General features: G+C 39.2%; 1 protein-coding gene across 7 annotated transcripts in view; it reads left to right on the top strand.

Moving 5' to 3' along the window:
• The window catches only part of SHANK2 (SH3 and multiple ankyrin repeat domains 2), a 515,992-nt gene that overhangs the window by 181,724 nt on the left and 316,940 nt on the right, over window positions 1–17,328 (top strand). For all 7 annotated transcript variants that reach the window (XR_011337489.1, XM_069857381.1, XM_069857383.1 and 4 more), the window contains one exon: window positions 7,846–7,921. Coding sequence is in view for 6 of the 7 variants with exons in the window: in XM_069857381.1 (XP_069713482.1) it covers window positions 7,846–7,921 (76 nt within the window). In the remaining variant the exon portion in view is untranslated. The remainder of the gene's footprint in view (window positions 1–7,845; window positions 7,922–17,328) is intronic.

Consider the following 17,328-nt stretch of genomic DNA (forward strand, 5'->3'; position numbering starts at 1 on the left):
GGAAAAGAGCGATTTTAATGAAAAGCTTATCGAGACTTCATAGATTGTGTTATGAGGAAGAGAATTTTTTTTCCTTTTGACTGGATTATTTTCTGGAGCAAAGTTCAGAGTGTCTGTTGTCAGGGAAATCACTAGTTACTCAAAGCAAAGTGCATAAGGAACTAGTAATGAGTTAAATCAGTACAAATATGACAGGTGTGCTTACAACATGCAGAGAGGAAGGTGAGTCTTCAGTGACAAAATGTTTCTGACTTGCTAAATGTGACATTTACGTCCTTAATGCATTGTTTCACATGTACTGTATATTTCATTAGAAGCTGAATCAAAGGTGTATGGAGCTTTAGTTATGCTGTGATCTGATAGTAACCTGTGGGTGCAATTTGTACTCTATGGCCTTTGTGTGATGTGAGTGGGTACTTAAATTATGTCTTTCTCTCATTAAAAGTGATGGCATGAAATAGAACCTTTTGGAGAACCATATAATTTAGTAGCATGGACTGTGATGCAAAGATCTGCTTATTTCATTTAACAGATGGGAAAAATAGGTGTTAAACAAGTTTTAGGATAAGAACATCCATTTAATTTAGTTTTTTTGAGGCATGGTTTTTCTAACAAATGTGCTACCTCATTTTGCTTGTTTCTTCCTTTACAGTTAGAGATAAAGTGGCATCATTTAGTATGGCAAATATTTTGAATGCATATAGACTCAGGATAGAAAGATAATGCTCTCCTTAGTGATGTTTTCAGTCCCATATCCTTTTTCTCCACTTCTTTCTTTCTTTTGGTAGGGTCAAATTTTTTTTGTTATCCTATTGGATCAGTTTTAGGAAAGGCTTGTAAGGTAGGTGCACTCTCTTGTTGCCAAAAAATTATATAGATAATGGCTAGCAAAAGTGCATTTGAATTGTGAACTTCTATTAACTTTATTTATTATCATAGAATCATAGAAAGGTTTGGGTTGGAAGGGACCTTAAGGATCATACAGTTCCACCCACCTGCCATCTCCCACTAGATCAGGAGCTCCAAGCCACATCCAACCTGGACTTGAGCACCTCCAGGGATGGGGCAGCCACAGCTTCTCTGGACAGCCTGTGCCAGTGTCTCACTACCTGCACAGGAAAAAATTTCTTCCTAATATCAAATCTAAATCTCCCCTCTTTCAGCTTAAAGCTGTTCCTTCTCATCCTATCCCTACACACTTTGATAAAGAGCCCCTCCCCATCTTTCCTGTAGGTCCCTTTTCAATACTGGAAGGTTGCCCTAAGGTCTTCCTGGAGCTTTCTCTTCTCTAGGCTGAACAAACCAACTCTCTCGGCCTGTAAGCCAACACAGGAGATCAGGGAGTCCTCGGATCATTTTTGTGGTCCGTGTCCTGAGGACTCTGACTGAATGCAGTACTCCAGGTGAGGTCTCATAAGAGCAGAATCACCTCCCTTGTCCTGCTGGTTACACATCTTTTGATGCAGCCTGGGTGTGGTTGGCTTTCTGGGCTGCAGGCACACCTTGTCGGCTCACGTTGAGCTTCTCATCCACCAGCATCCCCTAGGAACAAAGAATTTTAGACTGTCTCCCTCAGCATTGTATAAATTTTGGTCTAACCTTCAACATAAATAGTTGTGAAAGCATTTTTCCCACATGAAAGAGATGATGTTGCACAGTGAAAGCCTTTGCCCCCGACAACTGCTGGGTATTGCTTTCCATCAGACACATGCAGGGTGCTGTACCTGAAGCTCTTTTAGCAAAGAACATCTATAACAATCTATTACATTAGTGAAACATCCCTCAGAGGTGTCGGTGGGGAAGGGGGAAGAAAGAAAAGGTTCATGTTTTAGGATGGTGCTGAATTGTTGAATTTATTGTATGCAGTTGAAGAGCAAACGCAAGGTCTCTGGCTCTGACTTTTGAATATTTTTTTTTTCTATTTGGGTTGAAAAAGCATTTATTAATGTGCAGGCTTATTTCTTCATGCTGGAAATTGGCTTAGAACAGACTGAAACCACTTCTGAAATTCTGCTAGCACATAACAAGTGCAGTAACTAGGCTGGAGTAGCAATATAAGCTGACTTTACCTTAAACAATCAGCAACGTTCAGAGGGTATCTGCAGCTCTGTGTTGTCCCTCCAATGTCGTGCATAAATTATGCTGTGACACTTTTATTTCTTTTGTTCATCCTATGGACCTGTCGATCCCTCTAAAACCCTCCCAGAGTGCTGGCAAGCAGTCTGACAACATACTGGCTGGCAGAGCAACCCCTCACAGTTTCCTAGGAAACACGGCCGCCGAAATACCCTGCGAAGAGCAGGAGGAGGAATAAAAGGAATGAAGACAGTTGCTTTGGGATTTTTACCCCTTAGTTCTGTACTCTTCCGAAGAATATCAAATATGTAAGCAATCTCCTACGAATAATAGCATCAGTGTGGTAATTGGCTTGTCTGTTGTAACGCGCCTACAATAGTTGTGTGCTAATCACTCAAGAAATAGAGCAAGAATGGTGTTACCAATCTTTGTCAATTAGAGTCCAAATTTTATTTCTTGCTTTTCATGTCAGTGAATTTGCAGCTTTTGATAATGTCTGCAGGCGCTGTTGGAGTCCTGTGGTCAGTTATGAGGCTAACATAGCGAAGCTACAGGGAAATCATATACGTATTTCTCTGTTGAGGAAACCCATCACTCATCCTAAGGTGGAAGAAGGAAAGGAGAACATTTTTTTTACCTGCGTCTTGTCAGTGTTCACCTTTCTTCAAACCCTATAAATTACATTCTGGCATGGTAGAGTTTGACTCCGTTCATTGCTGCAACAATAATTCTTATAAAGAAAAAGTGAGGGCTTTGTTATTTATACTAGCGCTTTTCCACAGTGCAAATAGCTTATTTCTACTGCATTACCTTCAGTGCAGAACAGACCAAGAAAAAACTTCCCCACGTTATTTTGTTCCTTGTAGACTCTTCTATGGCTCTCATCATCCTAGAACTCCTATTGCTTCTAGATGGCAGATCAATTTACAGAATTGTAGAATGGTTTGGTTAGGAAGAGACCTTAATGATCATCCAGTTCCAACACCCTGCCATGGGCAGGGCTCCTCCCACTGGATCAAGTTGCTCAGAACCTCATTCAAGCTGGCCTTGAAATCCTCCAGGAATGGGCTTCCACAACTTCTCTGGACAACCTGTGCCAGTGCCTCACCACCCTTACAAGAGAACATTTCTTCCTGAGACCTCCTCTCAATCTCCTCTCTTTCAGCTTAAAAGCATTCTCCCTCATCCTATCCTTGTACTCCCTGATAAAAAGCCCCTCTCCAGCTTTCCTGTAGGCCCCCTTTAAGTGCTTGAAGGCTGCTCTAAGGTCTCCACGGAGCCTTCTCTTCTCTAAGTTGAACAAGCCCAACTTTCTTAGCCTACACTTGCATGGGAGGTGCTCCAGCCCTCGATCACCTTTGTGGCTCTCCTCTGGACTTGCTCTAGTAAATTGTCTCCTTTGATGTGAATAAAACATCCTGGGGTTTTCTTGTGTTGGTTTTTTTGAATTTTTTTTTTTTAGCAGAAATTGCAGAGCTTTATGGTGATGTTGTGTTCTTATGGAAAATGCTTTCAGCAGCTTGAGGGGGAGCTTTCCTTTTCACATGAATGTTTTTTTACTGTGTGAACAGCAGTGCAGTACTTTGAGAGCTGAATTGTTAGCTGTGGCTCTTAGTGTGATGCTCATGCCCAAGTATGTCCTGTTGCTTTAACCTAGAGGTGGATCAAGCCTGTAGAGGGAAGGTCTTCTAACCAGCTATAGATATTAGGAAAAAATACAGTGGAAAAAAATACTCTTGTAAAATATGGGCTTCTCAAGAAATCTAGAAATTCCAAATTATATACCAATGTTCCTTTTATTCTGTCTATGTGAAGGAAACTACCATTTTTGTAAACATTCTTACTCTGTTCTGCCTCCTAGAATAACTTTTGAACTGGCTTTTTATCTGTGGTGACAGACACTCTTTTCAGTAATAATACAGTAATATATACACTGCTAAATAATGTTTCTCTAGAGTTTCTTGCCTGTATCTTCTTGCTAAACTTTCTAATCTATCTGCAACCAAGTTTAAAAGAAATCCTAAAAGAATTCTGTAGGTGAAGGCTCTGTAAGTGATAGGGTTATTAGTCTTAGGTGGTCCTACCTTCCTCTCAAGCACTCTGATTAAAAGTGCTGGTCTTCAGAAAACCTGGAGACAGAAAAATGGGGTAAAATCTTGTGAAACCTGCAGCCAACCCCCTTGGTGCTATTATACCTATAATAATACTATTAAGCTTTATATTACTTGAATTCACAAAAAAACCCATTTGTTAAATAAAATTGCCTATAGGTTCTTTGTATCCTTTAGTCAAATTAGAGAACAGAACATTTAAGTGGGGCGCTTTTTTTTTTTTATATATCCAGTCACTATGGCTGCAGATTCCTGATCCTTCCACCTCTTTTGGATGTCTGCACTCATCCTGCAGAATCTGAGTCAGAGGTTAGGGGAAGAGGGTAATTAATTTACACAGCAACCTGGGAAACATACTGCTTAACCTTGAGTCCTGGGATCTGAAAGGCTAATGGTTTCCCAAATAATCTCAGTGAATGCAATTGCACACAAAGAAGTGGGGGAAAGTAGAGGGTTGGGAGAGACAGGGAGCAGGTACAAGCTGCAGCTGAGGAAAATGCTGGCTTTGCAATACTAAGTAACTGAACAAAGCTATCTGTCTTACTGCGTCTTTCCGTTCCTCCCACCCACTTTGTATTCATTAATAGCACTGAAATATCATGCTATAGAAAACAGTTTCTGCAGAAGAAACATCTGGCTCCTTAAGGCTCAAGCAGTGGCTTGTAAGATCTCCAAAATATTCTTCATCATACTTGGAGATTTTAATTATTTATAACTGAGTTCTGAAAACAGGCCAGTGGTAGACTGTGAGCAGGATCTCTGTTTATGTTTTTCTGTGTTCTGATTATGTCTCTTGATATTAATCTGATTTTTAGGATGGTGAGAAAAAGAACTTTGCTCAATGGGGAGTAGAGTGCGATTCATGCAGGTCACTCTATTCCGCATCACAGCAGGGCATCGGATCTTAAAGCTGAACTTGTAAACTTAGCAACAAAGGCATGACCCATGAAATTCACTGAAGCCCTTACAGCACGTTAAGAGGCACAGTCATACAGTGAGCTGCTTCAAAACCAAATCTCTCTGAGCAGCTGTCACGTAGCCTTGGGTACCATTGCTGCTCATTACGCTTACAGCTCCTGTTCTGTGAAAAGCAGCGTGTTGGCCTCCAGCCCTGCAGCCAGAGTGCTGGATGACTGAGCTTTGGTTGTGTCTAGGTATGTACTAGCCCTAGAGCAAGTTATGTCTTTGTAAAGTATTCCAGAAAGGCTGGGGGTTAAAGGCAGTAGGAACTGGAACCTAGGTGGAAGGTAAGGCTACTTCAGCAGTAAATATGTGTTGTAGTTGAATGACAAAAGGGCAACTTAATCTTGTACAAAACCATCAAGTAAGATTCATATTATAGCAGGGATTTTCTCCCTTTTTGGCCATCCTATAGGAAGGAGGCTGACTAGTCTCTACACAATTTATATAAATGTATGTATTTACAATTTTTCTTAGTCCTGTTTTTCTTGTATTTTGCAAATTGCTGCACCACTAAGAAGAAATAACTTGCTTACTCTTAGCCAGCTGCTACTTGCACGTGCATTTTCAGCCGTAATTCCTCTGTATTATGTAGACATTTGTATTTATTTTCCCAGCTGGGGGCACAATGCAGTTATGTGTCAGCTGCACTGGTTAAAGCAAGGAAAGATGCATTTTGTTGACCCCAAGTCTGCTTGCCAGTACTTTCTTCTGCAATGTGCTCCTTGGCCATGTTTAAAGCCTGTCACCCAGCACTGATGTTTTTTCTTCTTGCTCTGCAGACTAGCACTTGGTCGTCTGGCAGCACTACCTCTCACAGTAATTTTTAACATCCTTAAAAGTTGTGACATAGAGATGGTGTACCTTGAGGGCTATGTCTGGCTTGGAGAGCTAATGAATCTGTCTGGATGGAGCCAGGCTGTCCTTCAATGAAAAATTCCTTAGCCATGCAGATAAGAATTTCATGGTTGCAAGTTAAACCAGAAACTTTTCAATTTGATTTTTGATGTCTGTTAGACTAAGTTAATGTGATTGCACTTGAGGACCAAACTATATTCAAGCAAGACGTTTTCCTGTCTCAAAAACTACAGGTTCTGAATAAATATCTTGATTGAAGAACTCACATAAAGCCAGGCTGCACCAAAATAATATTGTGGGAAAGGCTAAGACTCAGGGAATTGATACTTTTGAACAATTATTGTAATACATAAAGTTACCAAAGAAGATTCCTTCATGGTCACAAGTTAAACCAGAAACTTTTCAATTTTATTTTTGATGTGCAATTTATGTATATATATGTGTGTGTGTGTGTGCGCGCGCACACACATACATGTAGTGATAGTCTTTCAGTGAAAGCCTTCTGGATTGTGCTCTTTGCTGTGCAAATTGAAGCAATTAAAAACTGGAGTAGCTTCTGCATCTTTCCCACATGCCGGATTTATTGGTGCTCCTGTCAGTACCCACTGAAAGCAAATGAATATGAGAGTATCTTTCCAGTCTTAGTGGAAGAGAGATATTTAGCTCTGTCTGTAGTTCCATAGATATGGTTCTAAATGAAGTGCTTTAACTGTTATACTCGTGCTAAACCAGAGTTAATGTTGGTGAATTGTAGAAACACTTGTGAACCTGAAATTCATAGTTCTATGGGTTGATTTAACGTTGCAACTGCTAGATGTGGGAGCTGCTTTGGAGGAATGAATGTTCTTTCTTAAGCAAAGGCATAAATATAACATTTTAATGTATTTGGGTGTTTTAAATGCCTTGTTTAGTAGATATATTGTTGTATTTTATTCCTTTGTTCTTTGTGTTTCCCAGATGTGGAGGTTCTTTGTTTGGTTTTTTTGCAGCACTCCATTATCACTCAATGGTTTGTGTTGTGTTGTTTGTGTTCACTATATGAAGGTAGTACAAGTTTCATAGCATTATTTCCTGTGAGACTTGATTGATGGCAATGAATGTGGGCGCCTACTTTTCCCTCTACCCCCTTCTCTGTATGCATAATAAAATCATAGCTGTAACTCAGGTTTTGTCTGCATGTGTGCACATTTAAACAAAATATACTGTTTCACCTTCTTTTGGCTAGTTTTCCAACCTTTCAAAAAAATGTGTTTCTGGTTTTTTTTTTCTTTCTTTCTTCTTGTATTTTTCTTCTTAGTCCAAGCTACAAAAGGACCAAAGATGAGATTCTAAAGATTTTTGCCGCTGAGAATGTGGATGAAACTTTAAAACTTGTGAACTATACATGATCTATAAGATGTTCTCCTTATTTACTTGATCTGTATGATGTGTTAAAAGAAACTCTCAATTCCAAAGTAAAAGATGTTTTTTCAGAAAGCCATGAAATCGTGTTAATTCACTGTAAAGAAACATAGGGAATGCTTCCTTACTGTGAGGATGACTGAGCGCTGGAATAGGTTGCCCATGGAGGTTGTAGAGTCTCCTGCCTTGGGGATATTCAAAAGCTATGAGGAAACAGTCCTGTGTTACTGGCTGTAGGTGGCCCTGTTTGAACAGGGGGGTAGGATGAGGTGACATCTAGAGGTCTCTTCTGACCTCAATCATTCTATAAGTCTATGAAGTACTGTAAGTTTTCTTTTATTGACATATTGCAGAAAATATGGTTTGAAATTGCAAATTAAAAAAGCGGTTGCTTAAGAAATACAGGGGTATTATTAAAAGTTCTATTTTCTTTGTGCAGAAACACGAACAGATAGAACAAAGAAACTGTTTAGACACTACACAGTTGGATCCTATGACAGCTTTGATGCTTCAAGGTAAGAATTTTTCTTTTTGCTTGCAATCTGTTTACAAAATCTTTCTGGGTTTTATTTAATTGTTACATTTGGTTTAGACTTTTGAGGGGCAGAGGGAAGCAGATCACTAAACAGAGCTTCTCAAGATATTCTACATCTAAAATGTTTTTTATCACAGCTTACTTCTTTCACATGGGATGGGTCTACAAAAATAGTGAGTAGTGAAGTAATAAGTATCACTGTTTTGTTTTCATAAGTGGTGAAAGATATAAGCATTTTGTGGGAAGCACTGTGTTCCTTCTGCTTCTACAGTCAAGGACCACTTAAGTTGTAGGATACTTCACAAGACCAGGCCTTCTATATCTGTTCACAGAATCATACTTGCTGACAATAAAACCAAAATAAAATGTGATTTGTTGTTCTGAAAGATATCTTTTGATTCTAAGTAGAAATTAGGCTGTGAGTAGTGAGGAATTTAGAAATTAGATTATTTATTTGCAGTTTCTGCTGAGGAGTCATGACTTTTAAGCAGGTTCTCGTCTCGCATGCATGGACATTGGACATTCAGCCAACATCTGTTAGAAAGGATGATTTAAAGCACGGAACCTTAGTTAGCTGCTGGTGTCTTCTTGAGAAAATTGTGGTGGCATACTGGAGTCATTGTGCTTTTCTCTTGACTGTCTAATTCCATCTTGGGGAATTTTAATTTTCAAGAATAACACCATTTTTATCAGAGGAGAATTCTGAAATGTGTGAAGCAATGATGGCAGTTTCATGTAGCACACCTGGTTTTTTTTAAAAAAAAAAAGAAAGAAAATGTGGTAACTGTTGGTTTTACTACGTGATCTTAGTCCTTGTTCTGATGGTCACTTTCTATATCAGTTAAATAATTTGGAGATGGAGGACGGAGTTCATGTCAGCTGAAGTAGTTTGGATACCCAAGATGTCTTTCTGTGTTCCTGGCGGTCAAAGCGCAGAGCTCTGAAAGCTTGTAAATATTTGAAAAATATGTAAATATTTGAAAAATATGTAAATCTGCAGTTCCTTGTGTTTTGATTTGAAAGGGTGTTTCAATGTTCGATGAAGAGGGAATGTTTGGTGACACAGTGGAAAGAACAGGCTTGTGGTTTGGCCACTGTCATCCTCTCTCGGAGGCTCTTCCTCTTGCTATGTATGGTGTACCATAGGGTATCAACTCTTGTCGCTGTGACTTAGGAATAGAGAAACTCCATATCAACAGTTTATGTATTCTCCTGCCATGATTAGCTGAGTTACTAGAGCTTTGCACTGTTGGACAATGATGTATTGGACTGGGTGGTCTAATAATGATAAAGTTGTCAAGAGAAGATTTTAGCCTGTACTGTGAAACATGTAACTGTTCCAACAAGCTAACAGGTTACTAGTTACATTTCCAGTGAGCAGAGCTGGCATTTTACAAGATTCTTTGAGTGATCCTTATTCTGTAAAATTCATTGCCTTGTCTCTGCATTTCAGTGTTAATGCATAAGGTTGTTTCTGTAAAGCTAGAAGCTGTGGCCACAACATGTTGCTTCAGAGATACCAAATAGTCCCACTTGGAAACCTACTGCTACTTTCTACAAAAGTTTTGTCATTTGAAAATGTCAATTCCATCAAAATCTCTTTTTTTTTTTCCTTGGAGTGGGGTGCTATTGATCCTAAAGCATTTTGAATTTTTGTTGTGCTTTTCCCAAGAAAATTCAGGTCCGTTATTGGGAGAGAATAATGCCATCTGCCTTTCTGAAACAGGCAATACTCAATTGTTTAAAGAGGTTACTTTGAAAGCAGGAAGCCAAAAGCCGTATTCAGACCAAGGGCTTGAACCTCATCTCAGTTGTGAACGTGTATCTTTTAACCAGTGAGCTGATGGGAATGAGTGGATTGTGCTCTACAGTTTGGGAAGTCATGGGAAGTATGTAAGACTTTTGAAGGGAAAGAAGGAAAGTATTTTGGTTTATTTTGGAGTTTCTTGGGTTTTTTCTTTCCTCTTAAGGTATTGTGCCTGTGTAGTGCAACAGCAAAACTCTCAAAAGAAAACTTAATTAGTTGACTCAGGCCTACAAGTGAGCAGGAACGTTTATCAGATAAAATGATAGATTTTGTAGACCCATATTATTGAGAAACTAGGTATGAAATATGTCTGCAGTTGTTCCTGATTCTCGCATTGATATCTGTTAATTGCCTGAGCACTAAGAGGGAAAGCAACAGAGTTCTTCTGGCAGCTTTTAAGTAAAGCAGAGATTTGAAGTAAACTCAAGGACAGTTTCCAGAGAATCTGAAACCCGATGGACCCGTTTTGAAAACTAATAATGGCAGTCCAGCAGAACAAGTGGAAACTGAGAGGGAAAGGTAGGATAGAATTAATGGGAAATTCTAAGTAATACAGTGTAAAGGTAGACTTGCTTAACACACTTTTAAGTTGAGATAAACACAATAATTTTAGAATTTTTGTAAAATAACAGTAGAAAAACTAAAAAAAATTGGTTTTGGTGACTGAGTTTCCAAACCTAGTTAGTTGCTGGAAAGGAAAAAATCTTGTTTCTCTCAGGAGCATAGAATAACTTACTGTAATGACATATTCACAGAGAAAATAAACCATGATGAAAGGTAAACTTCCTTTTTCATCCTTTACAAACATGATATGTAGTGAAACACCATTCTGATACTTCTTTTCCTGAACAAAATAGAGTTCAAGGACTTGCTGTACTAAAACTGCAGTAGCACAGAAAGTTGTGTTTCAGATACTTGACTGAGGCTGCAAATCAGCTTTTTATACATCTAAGTGGTGATTTTACTGGTGCTTACGTATTGCTGGTAAAGAATTTGCATTTAAGAATCTGACTGGAGATTAGCATGTCTCGTTAGTATGTACAGATTTAGTTCCTAGCATGAGCTTCTTCAGGGAGAGGCAAACAAGATGTCAAACTAACAGCAATTCTCGATGCTTCCAAATTTGTGCAGCTTTCATTGCTTTCTCTGTTGTCATTTCCTATCAAAGTAAGGGAAGAATACAGTAAAACAGATTGAACTGCTTGCAGCTAAATTTTAATAAACATTTGTCAGAAGGCAATTGTGCCTATGTGCTAAGAAGAGCTTTGAAACCAACATATTAACAAAGCCGATCCAGTTCCTTTCTGGAGATGATGTGGGGGAGTGAGGGGAAGTGTCTGCTCGCTTCCCTTTTTCCTTCCCCCCCCTAAAGGGCAAAAATTGCTGAGTAGAAACACTCTGTTCAGAAATCTACATTAATGGGCTTATTCACATGCAGGAAAATACATTGTACGTGGTATTTTTCATCTTTAGGAAGATGTGCAGCTTGAGTAATGGAGATTCATTAAATCCTATTTCAGCTTGGCATAAGAGATCAGTTATCCATACATTAATACTTAAGGGAAATGGGTAGTATACTTACGTATATGTAGAAAGGCAGTGAGACTTGCTTGCCAGTACAAATAGTCATTAAATGTCATACAAATAAAATATTTGAAACTACTAGGCTTAATGTATTATCTACTTTAAATGCTGATGGGGTACATTAATTCTGTTATGCAAAACCGATGCTGTCTCTTGCAGCTGTCAGGCACTGCTACTGCTGACATTCCTTTACTATTTATTAAAACTTTAGAGAACTAATTACTTTCAATCATTTTCCTTTAAAATCCGATGCAGATGGACAAATGTTGAAGGGAAGGATTGTCTTTGTTGTGACGGTGCACATGTGAGAGAGGATTAAGTTTCTTATGCTTACAGGATCTCTTACTGGACAAGCAGGAGTAAATATGTGTCCCTGGACTTTTGAGCCAGGCTGTAGCTCCAGCGGCTGAGGTGGCAAGTAGGGTGGGTAAAATTTCCTTCTGTCTCCCCAGATGGACCAAGCAGGCAGAAATGGTGGTGTCAGACCCCAAGAAACACCATGGGCCCTAGGCTGTACTTGCTTGACATGCCTTAGACCCACAGAGAGAAGCAGAATGCAGGCATGGAAAAATCATAGAATAGAATCACAGAACGATCTGGGCTGGAAGAGACCTTTAAAGGTCATCCAGTCCAACCTCCCTGTGAAAAGCAAGGACACCTTCAGCTTGATCAGATTGCTTAGACCTGTATCCAACCTGACCTTGAATGTTTCCAGGGACGGAGCAGCAACCAGCCCTCTGGAAAACCTGTATCAGTGTTTCACCACCCCCACTGTAAAAAATTTCTTCCTTATATCCAGTCTGAATCCACCCTCTTTTAGTTTAAAACCACTGCCCCTTGTACTAAAGAGCAGATACACCAACACTTTTGCCAGGAGATGTTGTAAGGCGGCTTTGATGTGCCCCTGGAATTTTATGTCATCCCTATATTTGTTGTCAGCAGTGGTCAAGACAACCCTGAGACATTTTTGAGAGCTGAGGTTGGGAGGGATCCCATTGAATTTGTTGGGAAAAATGTTTGTTTGGGTCAGTCTTATCTAGGCTGGACAGTCAATATTTTAACCAGCAAAGCAAAAGCTTTCACAATTTTATAAATATCCTTCGGAAGCCTAGTAAAAGTTCAGGATTATCTTTACTTCAAAGAAATCTATTTGTAGGCCTTAAATCAGTTATTTCATCGAGGTTGCATGGAAATTATTGCTAAGGTGCAGAATGAATGTTAGAATTTAAAAGAATTAATAATTTTTTAAGTACTAAAAAATAAGGTGAACATTTAGGAATTATTATTCTTTATCTGCTTTTTAAGTGATGTGAGGGAATTGATTAATTATCTCAAGACAGGATAGTGAATTTTTCAGTCAGGAAAACCAGAAGACAAAATTAAGTTATCAGATTAAAATCTGTGGAATTAATCAGTTGTTTGATTTCAAATGTAAAATGTTAGCACCTTTTTAAAAGTGATGTGACTGATGAGAGTGGTAACTGAGTTTTCATAAGTATGGCATAAGTAATATGAGCGATTTTGGTACTGTGTAAAGATTGTAAATTTATTTGATTGAAAACATGATTCAATAGCCTTCATGGATTTGGAAACCTTAGAACACAACAGTGGAAACTTGTATTACTTCAGTTATTGCATCATCTCCCTCCCAACAGAATAGTGAAACAGCAGAAGTCAATAGTGTAATTGAATGCCAACTTCAATGCAGTTATGAAGCATGTGATGTAAATGTGAGATTTCCTACCTCTTTGGTGTCTTCTCTTTCCTCACAGTACAATTGACTTCCACATCTCTTTTTTCCCCTAACCGCTTTAACTAGTAGTAATCACTACATGGGAGAAGTTTTCTTGGTGTCTTTTCATGACAGCCTATGGCTACAGAGTATTAAGAAGTTCACAGGAGAGGATGTAATAATAAAAACCTTTTTAGAAGGCTTGTTGCCACGAAGTTAACAATGGGACCAAATTGATTTGCCTTCTGGTTTTAGTTCTGTTGTTCTGGTTGACGAAAAAGAGGAAAATTGGATTGTGTAGTCTAGAAGGTATGTGTAAGAGAGCTTAATTAAAAGCTTAATTCATTAACCCCAGCGCCCCTATTTGGAGTCAAGTGGCAGCATCGATGTCTCCTGAGCGTAGAAGCTGACAGAAGCAACTCCTCAAAAGCCAATTTACATACAGGCACGTAACTAAAAAGAGAGATTCTACTTAGCTGTATATTCCAGCAATTCGCTGTTGATGTTGTCATCTGCACTGCCGGAGAGAGCAGTATAAGCTTTAATCCTAGATAGCTCAGAGACTCCTTGGCACATCTAATGGCACATCTTGGCTTCATCATGCTGTGAAGTGCTTTTTATTTATTTTTTAATTTGCAGAATCCACCTCTTGAATACTTACGTCTTTGTGCCAGAGTTGTGCTATAACCTCATAGTTTAAGCATTAGACGTGTTACAGAGAAATTAATTTTTAACAGTTTTTTTAGTGAAAGATCTCAATTCAATACAAATTTACTTCAGTTTGACACCTGATTTCATGTGAATATTTTAACTAAATATATTGTCTTCCTTCTGGAAAAAAAAATGCAATTATTCATCACTTTAAATTTATATTTTAAATGGATGGGAACCTTTTGAAGAATTCCGGTCATTGGTGGCCAAGAAGGCCAGTGGCATTTTGGCTTGTATCAGAAAGAGTGTGGCCAGCAGGTCCAGGGAGGTTATTCTGCCCCTGTACTCGGCTCTGGTGAGACCGCTCCTCGAATCCTGGGGTCAGTTCTGGGCCCCTCGCTACAAGAAGGATGTTGAGGCTCTGGAGTGTGTCCAGGGAAGAGCAACAAAGCTGATGAAGGGGCTGGAGAACGAGTCTTATGAGGAGCGGCTGAAGGAGCTGGGGTTGTTCAGCCTTGAGGAGAGGAAACTCAGAGGAGACCTTATCACTGCCTACAACTACCTGAAAGGAGGTTGTAGAGAGATGGGTGCTGGTCTCTTTTCCCAAGTGGCAGGCGATAGGACAAGGGGGAATGGCCTCAAGCTCTGCCAGGGGAGGTTCAGATTGGACATTAGGAAAACTTTCTTCACCAAAAGCATTATCAGGCACTGGCAGAGGCTGCTCAGGGAGGTGGTGGAGTCACCATCCTGGGAGGAATTTCAAAAACAGGTAGATGAGGTACTTAAGGATATGGTTCAGTAGCAGATAGGAATGGTTGGACTTGATGATCTCAGAAGTCTTGTCCAACCTGGTGATTCTATGTTTGCAAGCCATGAGACATGCAACAGGGAGCTATGGGATCTTTTCCTGGATATGGCTTAGCAGTGGTCCTGTTTCCCTGTTGCGGTGAATCGAGTGTATGTACTACCTGAGGGTTGCTTGCTTGCATGCAGCCATCAGCAGCAATCTGTTAAATGCAGACAAATGGTTCTTTACACAAATCAAAACCATGCATAAGAGCTGTTATTATTTTTTTATCTCCTGCTTGCCATGTTTTCATGTTGGTTCTGTCTAGGCCTGCAGAACAGTGAGGGAGACACAGAGGAAAGTATCATTAAGTAGAGAATAGATCTTTCTGCTTTGACACAACTGACTTTTTGGTTTTCTGTTGAATGGCACCAGTTCCACTGTACTGATATTTTCTCTTAAGTTTGTACTGTTCAGTCGATCTCTAGCAGGAACTGGAGCAAGGATCTTTTAAAATAGATGTTGTTCATTCTTAAAAATAACTATTAATTCTGCTCCTTTATTCTGGACTGATACATTGATAATAATAAGTAGAAAGTGATTTTACAGTTCTCCCTAGCTTGCAGGCATAGGTTTTACACATAATCCTTGGTTTCCTTTTCTCTGGTGGAAAGAAGTAAGAACAACAGTATTTTAACATTTTTTACATATATTACTAGCTTGTTTTTTTGTCCAGGAGATAGTAGGAATAATATCCAAGTATGCTTCTAGTTGTAATTTGTATCTAATGTAATGTATACAATCTGATGCCTCTTCTGAATTAATTCATTTACTGTGAGTACAGTAGTCAGATAGCACTGAACTGCTCTTAATGTGTGAGGCAAAGAGATGAAGGGAGCTCATTTTTAACACCTTGTGCCTCATTAACTTGAAAAATGTAATTTAATACAATTTGGAAAATTACATATATGTTTAAACAATAATTAAGGCATTGTAGATTTTGTAGAAAAGGTGGAGATGTAAAATGTGAAGTTTCTCTTTTACAGTTATTCAATTTCTAATGAAAATGGTTTTACTTGCTAATAAACAACTTTAAACTTTGCCTCCCCTGTTGTGGTGTGCTGCCACGACAGAGCTTTTCAAGTCAGTGACTACAGAAAATATTTAAAGTAATTGCTGAAACAGGAATCAGAAAGTGGTGTGTATGTGTGTTTGTATCTGAACTGTAGTGTTTCTTCATTGAAATCTGTAGTATAGTTGCATGAAGATGCACTATTCAAGGTCTAATACAATTAGTGGAAGATGCAAAACTATACAGCAAGTGATAAGAGACTTGTAAGTGCATTTTTAAGTTGTTTGCTGCCTTGATGGTGAAGTTTGTTTAAAGCACTTTGGTAAAATCCTGCTTTTAGCAACTGATGGCTTGCAACTAGTGATTAAAATTTGTCAGACGTTTTCTAGGCTAGATGCTTGCTGTAATTTTTAGGGGTAAAATGTTAGCAAAGAAAGACCAACAGCTTCCAAGACCAAAGCTGAAAAAAATATGCATAGTTCTTCTCTCGACTTTCAAATTAAAATGCTCTTTCTCAAAAGATTTAAGTATCCAACTCTAGTGCTAGTGAAAGCCTAACTATGTAACTATGGGTACAGAAGGTCCTGATTGCAAGGACCATGATTTGATGGATGTGCCATTTCTTGCACAGCAACTGATACTCTCAAGCTCAACAATATTTTCTCTGCAACTCCTCCAACCGGATGCCGGAGGACAGGATGGATTTAAATGTCAGAATTGAAAGCAACAGCCTGTGTCCTGTGCTTGGGGAGGGATAAAGTTCTCTGAATTAAAATAGACAAAAGGAAAAAGGAATAGAAATGACAGAAGGTGAGGACAGCAAGAAAAGATTGTGAGGATGTGATACCAGGTTTGTTAGAAACAGGAGCCGTGTATTTAGACGCAAGGATGGAGCAGAGGGAAACAGGAGATAGATTAAAAAGTTTGTTTTTCAGGGAAAAGGAGTAAGTTTCTCATGATTAGTGTTTTACATTCCCGTCTCCTAGCCTCCTCTCGATGACTTAGCTTCCTCTATGTGATCTTTAATTCCCTGCCCCTCTACACCTTTGGCTGCCTTCCTCTCACCTAATTACTAGGTGAGCAAAAGCCAACATATGGTGCCTCTGGTTGCAAGTGATGAATTTTTAAGTTTTGGCAGGCCAAAAGGAACAAATAACTGTTAAGCTCACACTGTGGGCTTTCCTCCAATGGGAGCAATGGTATAAAGCACTTCTTTTTCACACCTTTCTTTTTCATCTCAAAAGAAGTAACTGTTGAGAAGTCAGAAAGGGGTTGACTTTCATGCTCTAAGTAATGCTAGTCTCTTCCATTGGGTAAAATGTAAGGTTGAGAGGAGGAGGATGTCTTGTTTTGTCAAACAAAATGGATTTGCTGGAATTGTGTTGCTTTATTAATTGAGTGGGTCAAACTCTACAAAAAGGCACTCACTAAAGAGCAAGCAATAGCTGGTGTGAGCATGTTCACCAGTGATAGAGAGGTTCTGGGCTTGAGTTGCATGTGTGTTAGAATGCTTCATCTTAAATCCATACCTGGCATTTCTGATGGATGCCAAGAACCTGATGGATAGAGCAATTCTCTAGCTAGGTCTTTTGAAAGTATTATTTCACTCAGCCAAGAGACAGATGCTAGCTCTGTCCTCAGAGGTTTTGGCATGTAGGTGGGGATGCTATAGTTCAATGATTGGCAGATATACCAGTTGAATAGCTGGGGATATTGCTGGGGGGCCTGCTCTCCTTTCCATGGAATTTCATCCT

Source organism: Phaenicophaeus curvirostris, chromosome 5 (genome assembly GCF_032191515.1).
Source record: "Phaenicophaeus curvirostris isolate KB17595 chromosome 5, BPBGC_Pcur_1.0, whole genome shotgun sequence".
Classification (NCBI taxonomy): domain Eukaryota; kingdom Metazoa; phylum Chordata; class Aves; order Cuculiformes; family Cuculidae; genus Phaenicophaeus; species Phaenicophaeus curvirostris.